The 24,925-nt window shown below is 43.2% G+C and overlaps 1 protein-coding gene across 2 annotated transcripts in view; it reads left to right on the top strand.

The window, feature by feature from the left end:
- dym (dymeclin) overlaps positions 1-24,925 on the top strand; it is a 438,866-nt gene that overhangs the window by 135,530 nt on the left and 278,411 nt on the right. For both annotated transcript variants that reach the window (XM_080206642.1, XM_080206553.1), the window contains exons 10-12: positions 1,506-1,684; positions 10,978-11,103; positions 17,714-17,827. In XM_080206642.1, the coding sequence (XP_080062768.1) occupies positions 1,506-1,684; positions 10,978-11,103; positions 17,714-17,827 (419 nt within the window). The remainder of the gene's footprint in view (positions 1-1,505; positions 1,685-10,977; positions 11,104-17,713; positions 17,828-24,925) is intronic.

Here is a 24,925-nt window from a genome sequence, read left to right as displayed (position 1 = left end):
AGTTTTCCCCCTGATTCCCCTTGACTCTTCTTCGCTGAGGCTCCTTGATGCTATATTTTGTCCTATGCAGCCATGTTATCAAGGGCAGTCATTCTCTGGCATGTCAGCTCTTTTGTCCATGTTTGAACCAAGACTGTAATGAGGTAAGAGCTGGGTGACCCTGGCGGAACCCAAACTGACTGTCTGTGAGCAGGTTACTGCTGGGCAAGAGCACTTGCTTGCACTGTTGACGACTCCTTCCATTACTTTAGTGATGATTTAGCGAAATGGGAGAGTAATTGGCTGGGTTGGATTTGTGCTGCTCTTTTTGTGTACTGGAAATACCTGGGCAATTTTCCACATTGCCGGGCAGATGCCAGTGTAGTAACTTTACTAGGATAGCTGGCTAGCGGTGTGACGGGTTCTGGAGCACAAGTCTTCCATTATTATTGTTGCAATATTGAAAAGTTTACTTATTAGTCACAAGGCTTACATTAACACTGCAATTAAGTTATTGTGAAATTCCCCTAGTCACTGTGGTCTGGCACCTGTCCAGGTCAATACACTGAACTAGCACATCTTTTAGATTTTGGGAGAAAACTGGAGCATCTGGAGGAAACCCACAGAGTCCATGCCTTTGCAGTATTCAGTGCCTTCACTCGTTTCTTGATATCACAAGGAGTGAATTGAATTGGCTGAAGACTAGCATCTGTGATGCTGGGAGCATCCATACAAGGCTGAGTTGGAATGCGAATGCATGAGGTGTGTAAGGTTGGTCAGCTCCAGGTACAGGCTGATAAATTGACTTGGATGCTGTAAGAGTGAAGGAGAAAGCTGCACAAAAATCAACAGGAAGAGAGAAGGAAAACATGAACAGGTTGAGGGTTTAAAAAAACAAAATTCAAAATGCATGTGCAAGAGATGCACAGTGTATTCATCCATCTGGATGAAAATGCAGTGCCACAAGGTGTTTGCACTGTTCTCCTCATGCACCCTAACAATCTGTGTGTTTGTCCAGCCATTTTCCACCACCTACTAAAATAGTCCCATGCATTTTGAGCATATTTCTCCAGTATCTATCCCTTCCTCAGATTTCTGTTGAGGTTTGAAACCTCTGTTATAACCAAAGGAAACATAGGAAATAGGAGCTGCAATAGGCCATTTGGTCCTCTCACTCTGCTACGTGAGCAGACACACATCATGACATCATCATCTACTTCAACGCCATTTTGTTTCTTTCTTTTAACAACTCTACTTTTAGATGCCTTTCAGTTTACACCTTGCAATGGAAATAAGGGGGATGTAATACTGTCTATTTATTTCCTTCCATAGCAGGTTCACAGTGTCTTCCCTGCATTGGGGTCACCAAACGCGCACTAAATTCCGAATTAACTGAAGTGATAATATGATGCGCTAACTATGTAGTTTTTCATTTGTACTAATAGCAGTATAAAATTACAGTCAAGAACAGTGTTGAAGTCCCATTTTGCCCGATAACTTTTTACTTGTTGTATCCTTCATTTCAGATAATACTGCCATTCAGTCACCAAACTCCTACTGCTTCCAGATAAATTTCAACAGTTTGTACACAGCATTGTATGAGCAGCAGAAATCTGACCAGGCCACTCTTCTGCTGTATACTTTGCTGCATCAGAACCCGAATGTGAGAACATATGTGTTGGCACGTACTGATGTAGAAAATCTGGTGAGTGCTTTGGACTTTGTGCAGTCACAGATTAATTGTGCTGTTCCTGAATTTCCTTTCCTCTGATAGTGCTGACTCTTCCTAGAATTGTAAGGGCTAAGGCCAACTCAGGCTGAAATCACTACAGAAATAAAGCTTATTTATACCTTCTATTCAGCATGGCCAGATGCGACACTACTTGATGTCTTTATCCACTAAGCCATGGGGGCTCAATGCATTGTCAGTGCAGTCCTAAATATGTTTCTAGTATTGGCAGGCTGTGGATTTAAATCTGATGGGGTTAATTCTGGATATTTTTGAGGATTTCATTTAGTGGTTATGGCTTTATTTTTGTTTTCATTTTGCAGAATGGAATCATTTTTGCTGTAAACTGCTGATGTTGGGAAATATAGCCAAGTTTTGTGTACTCTAACTTCTTCTGTCTTTCTACTTTGATTCACACTCTCATCAACAAAACATGTATGAATTACAAACTATGCACTCTGGTTAAATTCCTTTTTTTCACAAACATTCCTTGTTCACTTTTATTGAAAAAAAACATAATCTTGTATTTCTATTCCTAATTCTCCCAGATTATAGAGATTACAGAGTAAACCAGAATAACAAATTTACCATATCTCATAGAATCATAAAATAGAACCATAGAATCCCTACAGTGCAGAAAGAGGCCATTCGGCCCATCATGTTTGCACTGACAACAGTTGCTACCAGGTCTTATTCCCGTAACCTCATATATTTACTCTGACATTAAGGGGCAATTTGGCATGGCCAATTAACCAATTAACCTGCTTTCCTATTTCTACTTGTTTGTTTTTTTTGCTTAAGGACTTTTAAATTCAGACATGTTTCTTAAGGTTAAATGTACACATGAACCTTGCCCACAGCACACATTGTGCCAGAAACAAATTGGGGTCATGTCATTGAGGCATTGTTCCTCTCATGGTTTAACTAAGATCTCTCAAATCAGCGGATTATATGTTTGGGCATCCTTCAGAGCCAGGGAACTTAATTCATGAACACGTGAAAAAGAACATTTTAATAAAACTGCCTTCAATAAATAACCATGTGGAGCTGCTGGCATTGGACTGGAGTAAACACAGTAAGAAGTCTCACAACACCAGATTAAAGTCCAACAGGTTGCATCTTTGTAGAAACTTGACATCAGTGTCGATATGCACAATCTTCTTGGAGCTTCTGTTGGACTTCAACCTGGTGTACTACTTACTGAATAAATTACCAGAGGTGAACATCAAATCCTGACTGATAGCTGATTATTTACTGAAATTATGATGTTTGCAGCCTTTTAATTTGATTGGAATCACTTTCACAATTGATTAATGTCTAAAGTTGAATGTAAACTTTTAGTTTTGTATTATCTGGGTTATACATGATGCAACAAATGGAACGAGTTAAATGAAGAGAAGGGTTTCAATTTTGACATTATGTTGGATGGGCTTTCAAATTTATAGTTTACAAATATGCTGGGTTGGCAATTTACTTGAACCACTGAATTTAGCTTTATTTTGAGAATACTTCCACTAAATAGGACCCATCTTTGGCTTCCAAGCTTTCATTGGTGATATTAGTTCTGATAGAACAATGTCCATCACTCCTTAGGAGTATAAGCATCCTAAGTTTGTGCAAGAATACCTGAACTTATAAGCATTTCAACAAATTTTTTTTTGCTGATTTTTCAAATACCTTGTCTCTTTTTTTTCTCCCAAAAACACTCTGTTATCCCTCATTGGTTTAGTTTATTGGTGTCTGGTCATTGTTTTGTTATGACCAGGGTAAGAGGTGAATCGACATCTTTATTTGCTCCACTCATGATTTGGTTATAACAGAGTTTGATTTAAAAGGGAGGTCATATTGTCAATTCCATATAAATATTTGTCTGTGTATAGCTTAATGTGAAGAATAAGCCAACCAAGTCCCTTAAGTTAACTAGTAAAGAGTTAATTTTATTGCTAAAACTCATTCAGGTAAAGATGCAGAAATTATTTGAGTTTAAAAGGTAGAATTGGGTCTTACTGGCTACTAATGCAAAAACAACACAAATACAATTCCCCCATGCATGCAAAGAAGTAAAACTCTGCAAAGTATCAGATATTAAAAACTTGGTCAAAGCACAAGCCGAGGAAAAAAAAATTCAGTGTCCGAATGGCTGTTCACAGCTGAAGGGTCCTGGTCCACAGCAGCTAGTTCTTGAGGTTTTGTCACTGGAGGCAGTAGTGTTAAAAATTCCCAGCTTGTAGCTATGAGGTCTTCTGATGGGTTTGTCCACATCACAAATAGCTAAACTTTGATGAGAGGCTTTAGAAGAAAGAGAGATGGGGTAAGCATGTTACCCCCATGATAGTCTCACTCTGTCCAAAAATCCACCATCTTTTTTACATCCAAGAGTTGGATCATGTGACCTCTCAGAGAACTCCACAAAAGGGACCTCGGGGTCGTTGTGCATGAGTCGCAAAAACCCAGCTTGCAGGTGCAGCAGGTGGTCAGGAAGGCGAATGGGATGCTGGCCTTCATAGCGAGGGGGATTGAATATAGAAGTAGGGAGGTCTTGCTGCAGCTGTATAGGGCATTGGTGAGGCCGCAGCTGGAGTACTGTGTGCAGTTTTGGGCGCCGTACTTACGCAAAGATATTTTGGCCTTGGAGGGAGTGCAGAGGAGGTTTACTAGGCTGATGCCGGAGTTGAGGGGGTTGAGCTATGAGGAGAGGCTGAATAAACTAGGCTTGTACTCGTTGGAGTTTAGAAGAATGAGGGGAGATCTCATTGAGACGTATAAGATGATGAATGGGATGGATAGGATAGAGGTGGAGAGACTCTTCCTGCTCAGAAAGGATAATAGGACTAGGGGGCACAGCCTCAAGATAAAGGGGGGCGGTTTAGAACGGAGTTGAGGAGGAACTTCTTCACTCAAAGGGTGGTGAATCTCTGGAATTCTCTGCCCGTTGAAGTGGTGGAGGCTACCTCGCTAAATATTTTTAAGACGCGGGTTGATGGGTTTTTGATAAGAGAGGGGATTAAGGGTTATGGGGAGAGGGCGGGAATGTGGAACTGAGCCACGACAGATCAGCCATGATTTTATTGAATGGCGGGGCAGGCTCAAAGGGCTAGATGGCCTACTCCTGCTCCTATTTCTTATGTTCTTATGTAAAAGCAGCTTGTGTCCTTTGCAAATGCAACAATATAGCTGTTATATGCTAATTTCCTTTGCTTAGGAAAAGTGTTCTTTAAAAAATTCAGCATGTATGTATGTCCAGCTATAACTCTTCCTAATGGTTTGCTTTTGAGCCTGATTTACGGGTGTTAGGAGGCTTTTCAGAAGATGGGCATCATATTGAATCTCAACTTTATCATCATTCAATGTTTGTGTGCACACTTTCCAGCAGCTATCACAGGCTGGTGATCCAGATTTTGTTCGATTTTTCTTGATTTCTTTTCCACTCATATTCAGGCTTGGTTGTGAGATTCTTGTGGATGAGAAAAGTATTTTGATTCATACTTTATCGAGAAAGATTGTGCAGTCACCAAGCATCCCTCCACCTGATCCTGTTGCTGCACCTAATTGTTTCTTAAATTATTCCAGGCATTTTGCCTCCAATATTTGGAAATTGATTCTAACGTTTGATCACTCTTAGTGTGACTGTTAGTTCTAAAGTTACTTGTTGCTAGTTTGAATGTGTGTTGCTTTGTACTACTCTTAGTTTAAAGTAATATTCCAAATTTGTTACCTTAATGATCTATAAAACCAAACCCAACCTACTCTCAGCTGCCTCTTTATTAGGCCAATAATTTTTCTTCATAGCTTAAACCTTTAAGAGAATGTATCAGGCTTATGACACTGCATTTCTCCTCTTTCTTGGTCATCAGAGGACATGATGCTCAAGGCACAGTCTGGTCACAGCATTGTATTCATTATGGTATCATTGTATGCACTGATGAACAGCTAGGTGTCAAATTTGAAATTCTTGGCAGCCTCCTCATTTGCTTGGCGTAGGGCAGTGAGATCACCACTGAAGCACAGGCCAGGCACTTGTTGATTTTTGCACCATGGTTTTCACTTTGCCACAGTTGCACATGGGTTAGTAAAGGAAGAGGTTGTTGTGACAGGGTCTGACTCCAGCATGGAATCTACTCAGTTTGACCCATTTGCTGCTTGAAAGATTGAAGCCTGCAATTTGCAGCATGGGATCTTCAACCAGATGCTGACTTTGGGCTGTGTTGTTGGTGGTGTCCTTCAGGTCCTTCAATAAGTCTGCAGCAGAGTTGCCTGGCTCGGGCAGGTTGGTCAGATTGGCTGCTTTGAGATGAGGTATTTTCTGGGTGGGTGGGTGATGTCTTCTATGAGTGGAACAGAGTGGGGGCCAGTACTGTTCCTGGAGATAGGCCATTTCGCTGCATATTCCACGTGCTGGCTTTGGGCCTCATGGATTCAAAATAGTCTGTGTCGACATCCCAGGGTAATTTGACACGAGAAAGCTTGACCAGTAGGCCTTGGTGTAGGTTATGGTGAGATCGAAGTAGATGGCTCCTCTTCTGCACCCAACAGTTAAAATAGAACATAGAACATTACAGCGCAGAACAGGCCCTTCGGCCCACGATGTTGCGCCGACCAGTTTTAAAAAAAAAACAAAAACAACAATGACCCACTAACCTAAACCAATCCCTTTTCGTCCATAAACCTGTCCACAGACCTCTTAAACGCCCCCAAACTAGGCGCATTTACAACTGCAGCAGGCAGGGCATTCCAATCCCTCACCACCCTCTGGGTAAAGAACCTACCCCTGACATCTGTCCTATAACTACCCCCCCTTAGTTTAAAGGTTGACTTCACCAGCCATCACACTATCTAGGTTCTGACCGGCTAGATACTGATGGTGAATGGCTGGCAGGCTTGTCTTCTCAACTCAACCTGAACCTAGTCCTCAACCTCAAGCAATGGCACTCCTTCCGTTTGGCTAGATGGGAGCATTCACCAGACCTCTGCTGGGTCACTTTTAGCAACAGATATTCTCTTCAAATGATATAGAGTCCTTAATGATTTTCCAAAACAAATCAGCGTTTGCCTGTAATCATCCAAGTTGGGCTCAGCATATCCTAGCAAGGATCCTAAAGACGCTTCCAGTTACAAGATCAATCTCTCGCTCTCTCTTCTACTTGTGTTATCAGCTGCTAAAGAGGATAATTTTTGTATTCAACCAACTGTAAACAATGCACTATCCATAGACCAAGCTGCATTCTTAAAGGAGTGCAGCACCAAAAACCAGGTACTTATCCTCATCAACCACATCAAAAATGGCTTTCAGAAGCGTCTGAAGACTGGGGTCATTGACCTAGATCTCACTGTAGCCTATATCACTATTGATTATGCCTGTATTTGCTAAATGCTTGGGAATCAACCATTCAGCTGATTGACACCTAAGCTAGTTCACCAAAGATGCTTGGCATCAGCTGAAAAACTACCCAGAAAAAATTGTAGCCTGAAAAACTGTGCCAGGGAAATAGAGAAACAACTTGAAGAGTTTATAGATACAGAACCTACATTTGAATCATGTAACTGATCATATGATGATTTGTTGAGAATGTTGAATAGTTGCAGGCAGTGATGCAAGAAGGGGTTCAGAAGGACCTTTTGAAGGTTTAAAAGAAAAGACCAGCTATCTGAACGATTATCAGGGAGAGAGACATAAAAAATTATTTTTTCTAAAGTTTGAGACCATCATTGTTCTCTGATTAAAATTGCAGTCGATTGCCTCTGAGCTTTCATAACTACTCTAGTCTCTGGTGGCGCATAAAGCTCTCTTTGCTGTCCCATTCCTCTTCCCACTTTCTGGACAGTGCGCAGCATTAATGTTTGGGATTAAGACCTGGGTGAAGGAGCAGAATTTTTTGGTTTTAACCACATTCTACCTAAATGTATCAGTGTGCCTGTTCTTAAAATTTTTTTTTACAGCTTTAAATGTTGATGCATCCTCTATTCTCATTTGGACAATTGGCACCTGGGTCAAAACAAAGTGGAGCTTAAGTCATTGCTTTCAGAAGAGGGCAGGAATTGGTAATGGAAGATGAGTTTACAAGTTAATTCTAGAAAATTAAATCCTTTATTTAAGACCATAAGAACATAAGAAATAAGAGCAGGAGTAAGCCATCTAGCCCTTCGAGCCTGCCCCGCCATTCAATAAGATCATGGCTGATCTGAAGTGAATCAGTTCCACTTTCCCGCTTTCTCCCCATAACCCTTAATTCCCTTGTCTATCAAAAACCTATCTACCCGTGACTTAAATATATTTAGCGAGGTAGCCTCCACCACTTCAACGGGCAGAGAATTCCAGAGATTCACCACCCTTTGAGTGAAGAAGTTCCTCCTCAACTCCAGTCGAAACTGCGCCCCCTCCCCCCTTATCTTCAGGCTGTGCCCTCTAGTCCTGCTATCCTTTCTAAGCGGGAAGAATCTCTCTACCTCTACCCTAGCCATCCCTTTCATTATCTTATACGTCTCTATAAGATGCCTCCCTCATGCATCTAAACTCCAACGAGTACAGACCCGGTTATTTAGTCTCTCTTCATAGTCCAACCCCCTCATCTCCAGTATCAGCTTAGTGAACCTCCTCTGCACTCCCTCCAAGGCCAAAATATCCTTGCGCAAGTGCGGCGACCAAAACTGCACACAGTACTCTAGCTGCGGCCTCACCAGTACCCTGTACAGTTGCAGCAAGACCTCCCTACTTTTATATTCTATCCCCCTCGCTATAAAGGCCAGCATCCCATTCGCCTTCTTGATCACCTGCTGCACCTGAAGACTGGGTTTTTGCAACTCATGCACAAGGACCCCCACGTCCCTCTGCACCGTAGCGTGCTGTAGCTTTTCACCCTTTAAATAGTAATCCCTCCTACTATTATTTCTGCCAAAGTGGATAACCTCACACTTGCTAACATTATACTCCATCTGCCAGGTCCTCGCCCACTCGCTCAGCCTATCCAGATCCCTCTGCAGACTTTCCACACCCTCCACGCAATCTGCTTTTCCACTCGTCTTCGTGTCATCAGCAAATTTCATCACCCTACACTCAGCCCCCTCCTCCATATCATCTGTATAAATGGTAAATAGCTGAGGCCCCAGCACCGATCCCTGCGGCACTCTACTAGTCACCAACCGCCAATCAGAATAGCACCCATTGATACCAACTCTCTGCCTCCTATTAGACAACCAATCCTCTATCCATGCTAACACCTTACCCCCAACTCCGTGCACCCTAACCTTCTGAAGCAACCTTTTGTGAGGCACCTTATCAAACGCCTTTTGAAAATCTAAAAACACCAAGTCCACCGGTTCCCCCCTGTCTACTGCACTAGTCACATCCTCATAGAAATCCAATAAATTTGTCAAACACGACTTACCCTTTATGAATCCGTGCTGCGTCTGCTATATCAAATCATTCTTTTCTAGGTGCCTCACTATTTCTTCTTTGATGACGGATTCAAGCATTTTTCCAACTACAGACGTTAAACTAACCGGCCTATAATTCCTTGCCTTTTGTCCGCTACCTTTTTTAAACAGCGGCGTAATATTAACCGTTTTCCAATCTTCTGGCACTTCCCCGGAATCCAGCGAATTTTGGTAAATAATTACTAAGGCATCCACTATCACCTCTGCCATTTCCTTCAGAACCCTGGGGTACATTCCATCCGGTCGTGGGGACTTGTCCACCTTCAGTCCCATTAGTCTATCAAGCACTACCTCTCTAGTGACAGTAATCGCATTCAGGCCCTCAACTCCTGCCATCCTTCTATCTTTAAGATCCAGCAAACTATTCGTGTCCTCCTTCGTGAAGACGGAGGCAAAAAACTTATTTAAGGCCTCAGCCATTTCCTCATCTCCCACCGCTAAATCCCCCCTCTCATCCTCTAAGGGTCCAACATTCACTCTAGCCAGCCTCCTCTTTATATATTTGTAAAAACTCTTACTGTCCTTTTTTATATTTAGTGCTAGTTTAGCTTCATACTCTATCTTTCCTTTCTTTATCACCTTCTTAGTCATTCTTTGTTGATTTTTAAATTTTTCCCAATCTTCTAATCGCCTACTCCTTTTAGCCACTCTGAATGCATCAGCTTTTAATTTAATACTCTCCTTTATTTCCTTTGATAACCACGGCTGGTTATCCCTTCTACGTTCCTTCTTTACCATCGGAATATGTTTCTGCTGAGCACCGAAAAAGATCTCCTTAAAAATCCTCCACTGTTCCTCAGCCGTCCTACCAACCAATCTGCGTCCCCAATCTACATTTGCCAATTCCTCTCTCATCCTATCGTACTCCCCTCTGTTCAAACAGAGGACACAGGTTTGGGACCCTACTTTCTCATCCTACATCTGCATCAAAAACTCAACCATACAATAATCGCTCGTCCCAAGAGGATCCCTCACAACAAGATCCCTAATTCTTCCTGCCTCGTTACACAACACCAGATCTAAGCTCGCTCCCTCGTAGGTTTTGTCACACACTGTTCAAGGAAACTATCCCGACAGCACTCCAAGAACTCTTCCTCAAGCCCACCGCGTCCAACTTGGGTCAACCAATCAATATGCAGATTAAAACCCCCCATAATTATCGCTGTTCCATTTCTGCACGCATCATTTATTTGCTTGTTTATAGCCCGCCCCACCTCTAAGTTATTATTTGGGGGCCTATAGACCACACCCACCAGCGTCTTCCTCCCCTTACTATTCCTTATCTCCACCCACAATGATTCCATGTTTTGCTCTTTGGAGCCTATATCTTCCCTTACTACCGGCCTGATATTATCCTTAATTAACAGAGCTACCCCACCCCCTTTTTCCTCCCGTCGATCCTTCCTAAACACTTGATACCCCTGGACATTCAGCTCCCAGTCCCTGTCACCCTGCAACCACGCCTCTGTAATCGCCACTAGATCATATCCATTTGTGTTGATCTGCGCCATCAGCTCATTCACTTTGTTTCGAATGCTTCATGCATTCAGGTAAAGTGTCTTTATACCAGTCTTTATCTGGACCTTATTTGAAGGAACGCTACTAACCTTTCTGATGCCCCCTACTCCTTTTATTATTGGGACATCCTCAACATTTTCCTGTGCCCGTACCCTCTGTTTTACTTTAGATATTGTAATTTCCCCCACCCATGCACCACCCCTCCCCCCTAATTTAGAAAGGGGATAATTGGATGCAAGGTCAGGTGGATAGGAATATAGAGTAAGAATTTATTGTATGTATATTTGACTCCAAATGTTGTTTTGCTCTTTGGTCTGTAGGTTCTTCCGATTCTTGAGACTTTGTATTGTGTTGAAGAACGGAATTCTCATCATGTGTACATGGCACTTATTATTCTTCTAATCCTCACTGAGGAAGATTCATTCAACCGTTCTGTTCATGAAGTGGTGAGTTAAAGCTGATTTACTGTATCCAATAATAACTGATTTGTTGAGCTCCACATGTCTATATCTCAGTGTACTTTGCGTGTGTTAGTTTATCTCATAACATAACTGGATGTTCAAGAAGGTATGAAGTAAATCAGGCTAACATGCTAATTACAATGCAAGTTTAAAAGTATTCCTATCATTTTTCTAAGGATGTGATGCTGATTTAAAATAAGTTGCATTAAAATGAAATTGTACGTTACCAGTCTGTCATAGTAGTGTAGGTGCACTAACCGTATGAAACTGAGAAGTACACACCAGTAAGGTGCAGGCTGGATTCAGTTCTGCACTGGGATTAGCTGACTTCTACAACTGGCTTTAATTGGCACTTGGTTAGAGTGATGTGATAGGGAAACCAAATATGTGACAGAGAAGAGAATAGGGCTTTTCCCAACCTCAACCTATCCCAAAGCACTTTGCAGGTTACATTGTAGAAACTGCCATCCAATTTGCACACAGCAAGCTCCCACAAATATAGACCACAATGTGATCTGCATTTTACCATCAGCAAACTAGGAAGTAAAATGCACTGATTATCCTTCAGTTTTGATTATATTTTGTAGAGAGCAAAATAAATTGGGATATGCACATGGGATCAGTATAGAACATAGAACATTACAGCGCAGAACAGGCCCTTCGGCCCACGATGTTGCGCCGACCAGTTAAAAAACAATGACCCTCTAACCTAAGCCAATCCCTTTTCATCCATAAACCTATCCACGGATCTCTTAAACGCCCCCAAACTAGGCGCATTTACAACTGCAGCAGGCAGGGCATTCCAATCCCTCACCACCCTCTGGGTAAAGAACCTACCCCTGACATCCGTCCTATAACTACCCCCCCTTAATTTAAAGCCATGCCCCCTCGTGCTAGCTTTCTCCATCCGAGGAAAAAGGCTATCACTATCCACCCTATCTAAACCTCTAATCATCTTATATGTTTCAATAAGATCCCCTCTTAGCCGCCTTCTTTCCAGCGAAAACAACCCCAAATCCCTCAGCCTCTCCTCATAGGACCTCCCCTCCATACCAGGCAACATCCTGGTAAACCTCCTCTGCACCCTCTCCAAAGCCTCCACATCCTTCCTATAATGTGGGGACCAGAACTGCACACAATACTCCAAGTGCGGCCGCACCAGAGTTGTGTACAGTTGCAACATGACACTGCGACTCCTAAATTCAATCCCCCTACCAGTAAACGCCAAGACACCGTATGCCTTCTTAACAACCTTATCTACTTGATTCCCAACTTTCAGGGATCTATGTACACATACACCTAGATCCCTCTGTTATCCACACTATTCAGAGTCCTCCTGTTAGCCCTATACTCGACACATCTGTTATTCCTACCAAAGTGAATTACCTCACACTTCTCCGCATTAAACTCCATCCGCCACCTCTCTGCCCAGCTCTGCAACCTAAGTCTCCCTGCAAGCTATGACACCCTTCCTCACAATCTACCACACCTCCGACTTTGGTGTCATCAGCAAATTTACTAATCCACCCAGCTATACCCTCATCCAGATCATTAATAAAAATTACAAACAGCAGTGGCCCCAAAACAGATCCCTGAGGCACACCACTTGTAACTGAACTCCATGACGAATATTTACCATCAACCACCACCCTCTGTCTCCTATCTGCTAGCCAATTCCTGATCCAATTTCCTAGATCACCTTCAATCCCATACATCTGCATTTTCTGCAGAAGCCTACCATGGTGAACCTTATCAAACGCCTTACTAAAATCCATATATACCACGTCAACTGCCTTACCCCCATCCACCTCTTTGGTCACTTTCTCAAAAAACTCAATAAGGTTAGTAAGGCACGACCTACCCGCTACAAAACCATGCTGACTATCTCCAATCAATTCGTTACTCTCCAAATAACTATAAATCCTATCCCTAATAATTTTTTCTAAAACCTTGCCCACAACAGAAGTAAGACTCACCGGTCTATAATTCCCGGGGAAGTCTCTGTTCCCCTTCTTAAACAATGGGACAACATTCGCTATCCTCCAATCTTCCGGTACTATACCTGAGACCGACGACGACCTGAAGATCAGAGCCAGAGGCTCTGCAATCACCTCTCTTTCAGTATAGCAGCTGAAAAATCATATAAAGATGCTTATTTTAGAAATATGTGGATTTTTCTTTAGCATAACAGCAACAATTCATAAATAAAACTAAAATTCACTTTTCAGGGCCATTAAAATTGTTTACTAATTATGAATACACTACTCCATTAAAAATCCAGTTACATCTCATTTCACAAGTAATTTTTTCAAGGTTTTTTGAAGTGAGTCTAATAGGTGAAATTTCTTGACAGTTCAGTGATTTCTAATTGATTGCAGACTAACGGGATTTCAACAGGGCAGTCTATGGAGGTGTATAGAATCACAGACACCTGCTTGATTTCCAAGTTTAACTGTGCACGTGTGAATTCCAGAGTTTACTGTCAGTTTCAAAGGAGCCATGACTGCAAACACTGACCATCCAGACCAATCGCTTTGGTGGAAATTGTAAATGAAAATTTCAATGAGGGACAAGATCAGGGTCAGACGTGATGTTTCTTGTTGTTGAATACTTTGCTCACCTTCAGTTCAAATCCGTACATGCAAAATGACCACTTCATCCAGTTACTGCCACCCATGGAACCATGGTTCAGGACATGGAACCATTGCGCAGGTTGAAAACTTGCACCCAAGCAATGGGAAAGAGCGCACCCTGAGTGAGACACAGCCAGAATGAGTGTGGGTATCCGGAATTAGGTGCAAAGAGGCAGAGGTGCTTTTTCCTATTTAGCTTTGTTTCTTAACTTTTTAAATCTTCAAAGAGTGGTCTTGCCTTGTTGCTGCAACAGTAGAGGGTACAAGGGAGAGAGCTGATTAGTAAGTAGTAAGTAAGGTTGAGTAAATATTTACTACTTTAATTGCCTTTAGTTTGTAAGGGCTGTGCTCTACAGTAATGAGAGCCAGGAAAGAAGAGCCCCAGAGTAATTGATATTGTCTGGAGAATTAATAATGGGAAATAAGGACATGGCGGATGCACTGAACAGATGTTTTATCTGAGTTCACTCTAGAAGACACAAATAACATCCTAGAAATAATTGTAAATCAAGAGGTGAAAGGGAGGGAAGAACTTAAAACAATTATAATCACCAGGGAAAGGCTACTGAGAAAATAATCAGAACAAAAAGCTGATAAGTTCAGGGAGGGACTTCACCTAAGGGTCTAAAAAGAAGTGGCTGCTGAAATAGTGGTTGCATTGGCTTTAATTTTCCAAAATTCCCTAGATTCTGGAAAGGTCCCATCAGAATGGAAAATAGCGAATGTAATGAGAGGGCAGACAGAAATCAGGAGACTGCAGGCAGTAAGCGTAACATCTGTCATCCAGGATAATGTTGGAATCTATTATTAAGGTGGTTATAGCAGCACACTTCAAATATTTTAATGAAATCTAGCAGATTTAGCATGGTTTTGTGAAAAGGCAATCATGCTGGACTAATTTATTAGAGTTTTTTGAGGAAGGAACTGGCAATGTAGATTAAAAAAAAAAGCCTGTTAATGTGGTGTACTTGGATTTCCAAAGGGCATTTGACAAGATACCACATCAAAGGCACTGAGACAAAATAAGGTCTCATGTTGTTAGGGGTAACAGATTAGCAAGGTAGGGGATTGGTTAGTTAACTGAAAACAAAGTAAGGATAAATGGATCACTTTCAAGTTGGCACGATGTAACCAGTGGAGTGCCACAGAGATCAGTACTGCAGCCTCTACTATCTACAATCTATATCAATGACTGGGATGATTGTATGGTGACTACCTTTGCTGATTACACAATGATAGGTAGGTGGATCCATTGTAAAAAAAAGATGTAAGGAGCCTGCAAACCAATATAGATAAGTGAATGGGCAAAAATTTGGCAAATGAAGTATAGTGTGGGAAAACATGAACCTGTCCACTTTGTCAGTAAAACTAAAAAAGCATAATATCTAAATAGAGAGCAGTTGCAGGATTATGCAGTGCTCCAGTACGTGAATTGCAAAAAGTTAGTATGCAGTAGCAAGTGATTAGGTCGGCTAATAAGGTGTTCTGACGAGGAGATGTAGGTTTAAGGTGAGGGGCAGGAGGTTTGGGGGGGATGTGAGCAAAAACTTTTTTACCCAGTGGTGGTGGTGATCTGGAATACGCTGCCTGGGAGGGTATTGGCGACGGGTTGCATCACATTCTTTAAAAGTACCTGGATAAGCACTTGGCACATCATAACATTCAAAGCTATGAGCCAATTGCTGGTAAGTGGGATTAAAGAGTGGTCTGTTGTTTCTTGCATGCCGGTGAAAACGTGATGGGCTGAAGGGCCTCTATGATTCTAAGAATAAATCAGATTTGTGGATACATATGTCAGTATGGAAGGATTGTGCTTGGCTTTAGTGCTTCAGTTAATAGCCTGCTAAGGCACATCTTACAGATTCATTTAAAGAACGGACACGTAAATGATGTCCTGAAGTAGTGCTAGTCTTTGGAACTTTTGAAGGCACACGCTTATGCCAAGACAAAGAAAAAAGGAGAAATATAAAATTAATAAATGGAAGCCACTACACAATGGAGCAAGAACCTTTTTAAACTGATGTAATCTCGCCATTTATATGATGACATGAAACCACTATAAATGATACATTTGTCTGGAACAAGGTGACCCAGTCTTTTAGTAGTCTAAGTAATCTAGATATCAGCAAGTTATAATCTTGTTAGTTGGCTCAGAGTAGAATGTCACTTGGTTTACCTGCTGGAGAGGATAATGACTGGCCCTATCCATATACTTACTTTCAAATAAAAGAATGAATTGACGTGTATGCCATGCTCACCATTACATGAGTGACAGTTAAGTCTGGGAGGATGCCATTAGATTAACCACAGAATAATGTGTCCAAATTCAAAAAAGGTGGCTGACCATTAGATGACCCCCTTCTGAAATTCCATGTCACAGCCGCACCCCCCCCGCCCCGCCCTCTGAAACCCAATTCCCCCTTTGTTTCTCACTCCCCCACTTTCTTTACCTAGCCTGTGCTAGAACCCCTTGAACTTACTTGATCAATGATGGCCAGTTTGATTGGCCAGCTGCTCTAAAGGTAAGAAAGTCTTCCCAAGTGAGGAGAGGATGTCCTGCCTGCAGCCATTTAATACTGGTTTGAGTGTGAAATGGCAGTCGGCACTCAGAGTTGGCAGGGACCCTGGATGGCGGGAAGAGAGTCCTCGCCTTCTGAAAAATCCAAGACACATTCTTATTTCCTTTCAGTACAGTAATGGAATTGGTTATCAGGTGTACATTGGTAGTTCATCTGTACAATTATGGCCTAATAAACAGTGATCAGCATGGATTTGGAAGGGAAGTGCCAGATTGATGCACCTTGTTTGATGAAGTGACAACTCCCACGATGAGGGAAAACCTCTGACACCTTATTGTGGAACTTTCTTGAAAGGCTGTTAATTAATCTCAAAAGTTGTAGGATTCTTGGTAAACATTGGCAATCGGTTAGAAAATAATCTTTTTTTACAAGATTAATAGATGGGGTTAAGTACTGAACAAAGTTAGCAGCAACTCCTCAAGGCTCCTTCCATAGCACCATCCAAACTTGCAACCTCTGCCACCTTGGAAGACAAAGGCAGCAGATGCATGGCAATATCACCACCTGCAACTTCCCCTCCAAGGTACATAACCTCCTGACTTGGAATTATATTGCTGTTCCTTCATTGTTGCTGAATCAAAATCCTGCAACAATGTCCACATCCTGTGAAAGAATTCCTGAACTTCGTAATTGAAGGCACTTTTTTTTTCTAATGTGCATAAATGATCTGAATTCAGAAATTCAAGAGTGGTCACGTTTTCAGATAATCAGACAGCCAGTGGAATATTAGGGGAGAGGTTAGAAACTACTGAATGAATTAGAAGTAGGAGTTTTGGTTGACTTTACTCAACACATATAGCATTTGGAGCTGCATCAGCAGAGCCAGCGGAATGTTGAACCATATCCATGTGCATACAATTTTCCATGCCTTAATGTTTTCAACAAACTTGGCAGGATGACATTAGATTTCAATTTTCAGGTTACTAATGTAGATTATAAACAGGATCAAGCACCTACTCTTGTGGTTTCCACTCTACATCCTTTATATTCCCAGCTGTAGCACTGCACCTTTTATATTTATTTGAACTAGTAATTTATTGATGTATGCCAGGATAATAAATTGCTTGCTGCAGTTTTTTTTTTGTTTTGATTGCTCATTGCTGGCATACCCGAGATGTTTCTGGGGGGATGGGAGTGGTGGTTATACCTTGATTTGAAAAAAAAATCAATTTAGAGAGAATGTTGTGGCCTTGATATTGTAGATAATGCTGAAAGATTGCATGCTATGATTAAAATACCAGTGTGTTTTTTTTAAAAAAAAGTTGTACTTTCCGTTTTGTTTTGAAATGGTTGTTTAGGCTGGCCAACTGGCTTTGACTAGCTTTGCCTTTGCTGTATAATTTTTTAAAAATTATTTTGTTTCCCACCTTTTCTACTGTACAGGTACTAAAGAATATTACTTGGTATGCTGAGCGCGTTTTGACTGAAATCTCATTGGGAAGTCTTCTTGTTCTTGTGGTGATACGAACTGTGCAGTACAACATGACCAGAACCAGGGTGAGGACATTTAAATTTCTAACCCCACTCTTTTCTTCCACTCTTCTCTTTGCCTTTTAATTGTTTTTAAAATCCCCCTGCACACTGTCCTCCTGAAGAGGCTCCCTGGTTTTATTTCTTTATACCTACCATATACTTTTTTTTCAAACCCTCGCTATCCCTTGGCACCCAGGGTTCCCTGGACTTGCTGTCCTTACCCTTTGCTTTTAGAGGAACATGTTGGCCCTGAACACTCATTATTTCACTATTCAAAGATTTCCACTTTCCAAATGTAGAGCAAGTAGCTCTTTGAAAATTTAGAGTTGTGGTCATGTCCCCAAAATGCTTGCCCACTGACTCTTCGACCACTTTCACAGCTTCATTTCCTAAGATTAAGTTTAGCACTCCCCCATCCCTAGTACTGGTGCAAAAAGCTCTCCTGGATGCGCTCAAAAAAACCCCATCTAATCCCTTCATACTAAGGCGATTCCAATTAGTATTGGCCACTTTGAAATTCCTTTCTATAACCCTATTCCTCTCTCACCTCTGTGATTTACCTACATATCTGTTCCTCTATCTCCCATTGCGTTTTTTTGTGGGTTTTTCTTTTCGAGGTTTAAACTAAGGGAAGCGGAAGTCGGCCGCAGGAGATTTTGGGAGGTTGAGTTTTTTTTCCTCTGTCGAGCCTGTGCAGGCGCCTGACGTCAGCCAGTGGTGAGCGGGAGGTTTAAAGAGCAGGCCACTGTACACAGTGGGCAGCAGAGTGAGAGGGAGCAGAGTGAAGGCTGAAGGGCTTTGGCTCATGACGGGCTTCGGCGAGAACAGGCAGAGGCGAGAGTAGGTTTTTTCCCTCTCTCTTTTCGGAAAGTCTATTCTTTTTTTTCTCCCAGAGTTTTAAAAATAAAACAAAAAAATGCCAGGCAAGTTGTTGGAATGCTCCTGTTGCAGGATGTGGGAGATCAGGGAGACCTCTGGTATCTCTGACGACAACACCTGTAAGAGATGCATCCAGCTGCAGCTGCTAGCAAAGCGTGTTAGGGAACTGGAGAAGGAGCTTGATGACTTCCGTCTAATTTGGGAGAATGAGAAGTATATAGACGGTAGCCTTAGGGAGGTAGTTACACCTAAGCAGCAGAGCACAGGAAGTTGGGTTACTGTAAGGAGAGGAAATGGAAATGTGAAAGGACAGGCAGAGCAGGGTTCTCCTGTGGCCATTCCCCTCCAGAACAGGTATACTGAATTGGATACTGTTGTGGGGGATGCTTTACCTGGGACAAGCTGCGACAGTTGGAACTCTGATACTGAGTCTGGTTCTGCAGCGCAAAAGGGTGGGAGGAAGAAGAGGAGAGAGGTAGTGATAGAGGACTCAATGGTCAGAGGTACGGACAGGAGGTTCTGTGGTCGGGACAGAGACTCTTGCATAGTTTGTTGCCTCCCGGGTGCCAAGGTCGGGGATGTCTCGGATTGCGTGCACAGCGTTCTGAAGTGGGAAGGTGATCAGCCAGATGTCATTGTACACATCGGTACCAATGACGTCGGTAGGAAGAGTGAGGGGATCCTAAAGAGAGAGTATAGAGAGCTTGGACGGAAGCTAAAAAGCAGGACCCCGAGGGTGGTAATCTTAGGATTGCTACCTGTACTACGTGCCAGTGAGGGTAAGAGTAGGATGCTAGGGCAGATGACCACGTGGCTGAGTAACTGGTGTAGGGGGCAGGGTTTCTGATTCTTTGATCATTGGGACCTCTTCTGGGGCAGGTGGGACCTATACAAGAGAGACGGGTTACACCTAAACTACAAGGGGACCAATATACTTGCAGGCAGGTTTAAACTAGATTTGCAGGGGGATGGGAACTGGAGTGCCAGTGCAGATAGTGGAGCGGGGGTAAAAAGACAGGTTAGTTCAAGCAAAATCACAAATGGAAGGGTTGAGTGTGATGGAAATAATCTTTTGAGGTGTGTCTACTTCAATGTCAGGAGTACTGGGGAGAAGACAGATGAGCTGAAGGCGTGGATTGACACGTGGAAATATGACATTATAGCCATTAGTGAAACTTGGCTACAGGAGGGGCAGGACTGGCAGCTCAATGTTCCAGGATTCCAATGTTTCAGGCGTGATAGAGGCAGAGGGATGAAAAGTTGGGGAGGTGGCATTGTTGGTCAGGGAAAATGTTACAGCGGTACTCAGGCAGAATAGATTAGGGAGCTTGTCTACAGAGGCCCTGTGGGTGGAGCTGAGAAACAGGAAAGGTACGACCACATAAATGGGGTTGTATCATAGACCACCAAATAGTCAGCGAGAATTGGAGGAGCAAATCAGGAGAGAGATAGCTGACAACTGCAAGAAACACAAAGTTGTGATAGTAGGGGATTTTAATTTTCCATATATAGATTGGGATTCGCATACTGTTAAAGGTTTAGACAGGGTAGAGTTTGTAAAATGTGTTCAGGAGAATTTTCTACATCAGTATATTGAGGTGGCAACCAGAGAGGATGTGATATTGAATCTCCTGTTGGGAAATGAGTTAGGGCAGGTGATGGATGTGAGTTTGAGGGAACACTTTGGATCCAGTGATCATAATGCCATTAGTTTCAACCTGATCATGGTTAAGGATAGATCTGGTCCTCGGGTTGAAGTTCTGAACTGGAAAAAGGCCAAATTTGATGAAATGAGAAGGGATCTGGGAAGTGTGGATTGGCGCAGGCTGTTCTCTGGTAAGGATGTAAATGGAAAGTGGGAGGCCTTCAAAGGAGAAATTTTGAGTGCAGAGTTTGTATATTCCTGTCAGGATTAAAGGCAAAGTAAATAGGAATAAGGAACCTTGGTTCTCGAGGGAGATTGTAACACTGATTAAGAGGAAGAGAGAGTTGTATGTAATGTACAGGCAGCAAGGAACAGATCAGATGCTCGAGGAGTATAAAAAGTGCAAGAAGCTACTTAAGAGGGAAATCAAGAGGGCTAAGAGAAGACATGAGGTTGCTTTGGCAGACAGAGTGAAAGAAACTCCAAAGAGCTTCTATAGGTATGCAAGGCGCGAAAGGATAGTGAGGGATAAAATTGGTCCTCTTGAAGACCAGAGTGGTAGACCAAAAGAGATAGGGGAGATACTAAATGGGTTTTTTGCATCTGTATTTACTGAGGAAATGGACATGGAGTCTACGTAGGGAGGTCATGGAACCTTTACAGATCACAGGGGAGGAGGTGCTGGCTGTCTTGAGGCAAATCAGAGTGGATAAATCCCCAGGACCGGACATGGTATTCCCACGGACCTTGAGGGAGGCTAGTGTTGAACTTACAGGGGCCCTGGCAGACATATTTAAAATATCAATATTCACGGGGGAGGTGCCGGATGATTGAGGGTGGCTCATGTTGTTCTGTTGTTTAAAAAAGGTTCCAAAAGAAATCCGGGAAAATTAAAGGCCAGTAAGTTTGACGGTGGTGGTGGGCAAGTTATTGGAAGGTGATAAGGGATAGGATCTACAAATATTTGGATAGACAGGGACTTATTAGGGAGAGTCAACATGGCTTTGTGCGTGGTAGGTCATGTTTGACCAATCTGTTAAAGTTTTTCAAGGAGGTTACTGGGAAAGTGGATGAAGGGAAGGCGGTGGATGTTGTCTACCTGGATTTCAGCAAGGCCTTTGATAAGGTCCCTCATGGGAGGTTAGTTAGGAAGGTTTAGTTGCTAGATATACATGGGGAGGTAGTAAATTGGATTAGACACTGGCTCAATGGAAGAAACACAGTAAAATGTCTGACAACACCAGGTTTTAGTCCAACCTATTTATTTTTACTGTGTTTACGCCAGTCCAACGCCGGCATACCCACATCAATGGAAGAAGCCAGAGAGTGGTTGTGGAGGATTGCTTGGGTGTCGTCTATAGGCCCCCGAATAATGATCTGGAGGTGGGGCGGGCTGTTAACGCGCAAATAAGTGCGGCGTGCAGGAATGGGACGCCCGTAGTTATGGGGGATTTCAATCTGCATATTGATTGGTCGACCCATGTTGGACGCGGTGGGCTCGAGGAGGAGTTCTTGAAATGCTGCCAGGATAGTTTCCTGGAACAGTGCGTGTTGGAGCCGAAGAGGGAGAGAGCTATCTTGGATCTCGTGCTATGTAATGAGGCGGGTAGAATTAGGGACCTTGCGGTGAAGGATTCTCTTGGGGAGAGTGATCATTGTATGGTGGAGTTTCTGGTGCAGATGGAGGAGGAGAAAGTGGGTTCCCGGACACGCGTGCTTTGTTTGAATAGAGGGGAGTACGGTAGGATGAGAGAAGAATTGGCGAATGTTGACTGGGGAAGCGCGTTGGAGGGAGGGTCTGCTGAGGAGCAGTGGAGGATCTTTAAGGAGATCTTTCTTGGTGCTCAGCGGAAATTTATTCCGATGGTCAAAAAGGACAGTAGGAGGAGAGGTAATAAGCCGTGGATAACGAAGGAGGTGAAGGAAAGTGTTAAATTAAAAGCGGAGGAATTTAGAGTAGCTAAGAGTAGTGGGCGAGAAGAAGATTGGGAGAGGTTTAAACGTCAACAAAGATTGACAAAGAAGTTGATAAAGAAGGGTAGGAGAAACTATGAAGCTGGGCTAGCGCTTAATATAAAAAAGGATAGCAAGAGTTTTTATAAATATATAAGAAGGAAGAGGCTGGCTAGGGTGAACGTCGGTCCTTTAGAGGATGAGAAAGGGGACCTAGTGGTAGGGGATGGGGATATGGCAAAGGTATTGAATAACTTTTTTGTTTCTGTCTTCACGGAGGAGGACGTGAATAATTTGCCAGGTGTTAGAGATGGAAAGGTGGTAGGACTGGAGGGTCTTAATGACATTACTGTTACTAGAGAGGCGGTGCTCGACAGACTGGAGGGGCTGATTGTGGACAAGTCCCCAGGACCGGATGGAATGCATCCGAGGGTTCTGAAAGAAATGGCGGAGGTGATAGTGGATGCCTTGGTGGTTATTTTCCAGACGTCGCTGGATTCCGGGGAAGTGCCGGAAGATTGGAAAACGGCTAATGTTACGCCGTTGTTTAAGAAGGGTGCCAGGCAAAAGGCGGGGAATTATAGGCCGGTTAGTTTAACGTCTGTGGTAGGTAAAATGTTAGAATCCGTCATTAAGGAGGAAATTGCGAGGCATCTTGAAGGCAATTGCTTGATAGAGCGGACGCAGCATGGTTTCATTAAAGGGAAGTCGTGTCTGACAAATTTACTGGAGTTCTATGAGGATGTGTCTAGGGCGGTGGATAGAGGAGAGCCGGTGGATGTCGTCTCTCTGGATTTTCAGAAGGCGTTTGACAAAGTATCTCAAGAGGTTATTGCAGAAGGTCGAGGGACATGGAGTTGGGGGTAGGGTGTTAGCGTGGATAGAGGATTGGTTGTCAAATAGGAGGCAGAGAGTGGGGGTCAACGGGTGCTATTCGGATTGGCGGATGGCGACTAGTGGAGTGCCCCAGGGGTCGGTGCTGGGGCCTCAGCTTTTTACCATTTATATAGATGATCTGGAGGAGGGAACCGAGTGTAGGGTGTCGAAATTTGCTGATGACACCAAGATTGGTGGAACGGCAAATTGTGCGGAGGGTGTGGAGAGTCTGCAGAAGGATCTAGATAGGCTGGGCGAATGGGCCAGGAAATGGCAAATGGAATTTAATGTTGGCAAGTGTAAGGTGGTCCACTTTGGTAGGAAGAATGGTAGGAAGGACTATTACTTACGTGGCGAAAAACTGCAGCAGGCGACGGTGCAGAGGGACCTCGGGGTCCTTGTGCATGAGTCGCAAAAACCCAGCTTGCAGGTGCAGCAGGTGGTCAGGAAGGCGAATGGGATGCTGGCCTTCATAGCGAGGGGGATTGAATATAAAAGTAGTGAGGTCTTGCTGCAGCTGTATAGGGCATTGGTGAGGCCGCAGCTGGAGTACTGTGTGCAGTTTTGGGCGCCGCACCTGCGCAAAGATATTTTGGCCTTGGAGGGAGTGCAGAGGAGGTTTACTAGGCTGATACCGGAGTTGAGGGGGTTGAGCTATGAGGAGAGGCTGAATAAACTAGGCTTGTACTCATTGGAGTTTAGAAGAATGAGGGGAGATCTCATTGAGACGTATAAGATGATGAATGGGGTGGATAGGATAGAGGTGGAGATACTCTTCCCGCTCAAAAAAGACAGTAGGACTACGGGGCACAGCCTCAAGATAAAGGGGGGGCGGTTTAGAACGGAGTTGAGGAGGAACTTCTTCACTCAAAGGGTGGTGAATCTCTGGAATTCTCTGCCCGTTGAAGTGGTGGAGGCTGCCTTGCTAAATATTTTTAAGACGCGGGTTGATGGGTTTTTGATAAGAGAGGGGATTAAGGGTTATGGGGAAGGGCGGGAACGTGGAACTGAGCCACGACAGATCAGCCATGATCTTATTGAATGGCGGGGCAGGCTCGAAGGGCTAGATGGCTTACTCCTGCTCCTATTTCTTATGTTCTTATGTTCTCTGAGTGGAGGCCTGTGATGAGTCGTGTGCTGCGGGGATCGGTGTTGGGTCCGTTGTTGTTTGCCATCTGTCATTTCTCATTGTTTTGTAACTGGTCGGCGCAACATCGTGGGCCGAAGGGCCTGTTCTGCGCTGTAATGTTCTATGTTCTATGTTCTATCTATAGCAATGACCTGGACGATAATGTGGTAAATTAGATCAGCAAATTTGCTGATGATACAAAGATTGGAGGTGTATTGGACAGTGAGGAAGGTTTTCAAAGCTTGCAGAGCAATTTGGACCAACTAGAAAAATGGGCTGAAAAATGGCAAATGGAATTTAATGCAGACAAGTGTGAGGTATTGCACTTTGGAAGGACAAACCAGAGTAGAATTTACAGAGTAAATGGTAGGACTCTGAAGAGTGCAGTTGAACAGAGGGATCTGGGAATACAGGTACAGAATTCCCTAAAAGTGACGTCACAGGTGGACAGGTCATAGAATGCTTTTGGTACATTCGCCTTTATAAATTGGAGTATCGAGTATAAAAGTTGGAGTGTTATGTTAAGGTTGTATAAGGCATTGGTGAGGCCGAATTTAGAGTACTGTACAGTTTTGGTCACCTAGTTACAGGAAGGATGTAAATAAGATTGAAAGAGGGCAGAGAAAGTTCACAAGCATGT

This window comes from Carcharhinus amblyrhynchos, chromosome 1 (assembly GCF_965287045.1).
Source record: "Carcharhinus amblyrhynchos chromosome 1, sCarAmb.v2.hapA, whole genome shotgun sequence".
Lineage (NCBI taxonomy): Eukaryota > Metazoa > Chordata > Chondrichthyes > Carcharhiniformes > Carcharhinidae > Carcharhinus > Carcharhinus amblyrhynchos.
This window is presented reverse-complemented; position numbering and strand designations above follow the sequence as displayed.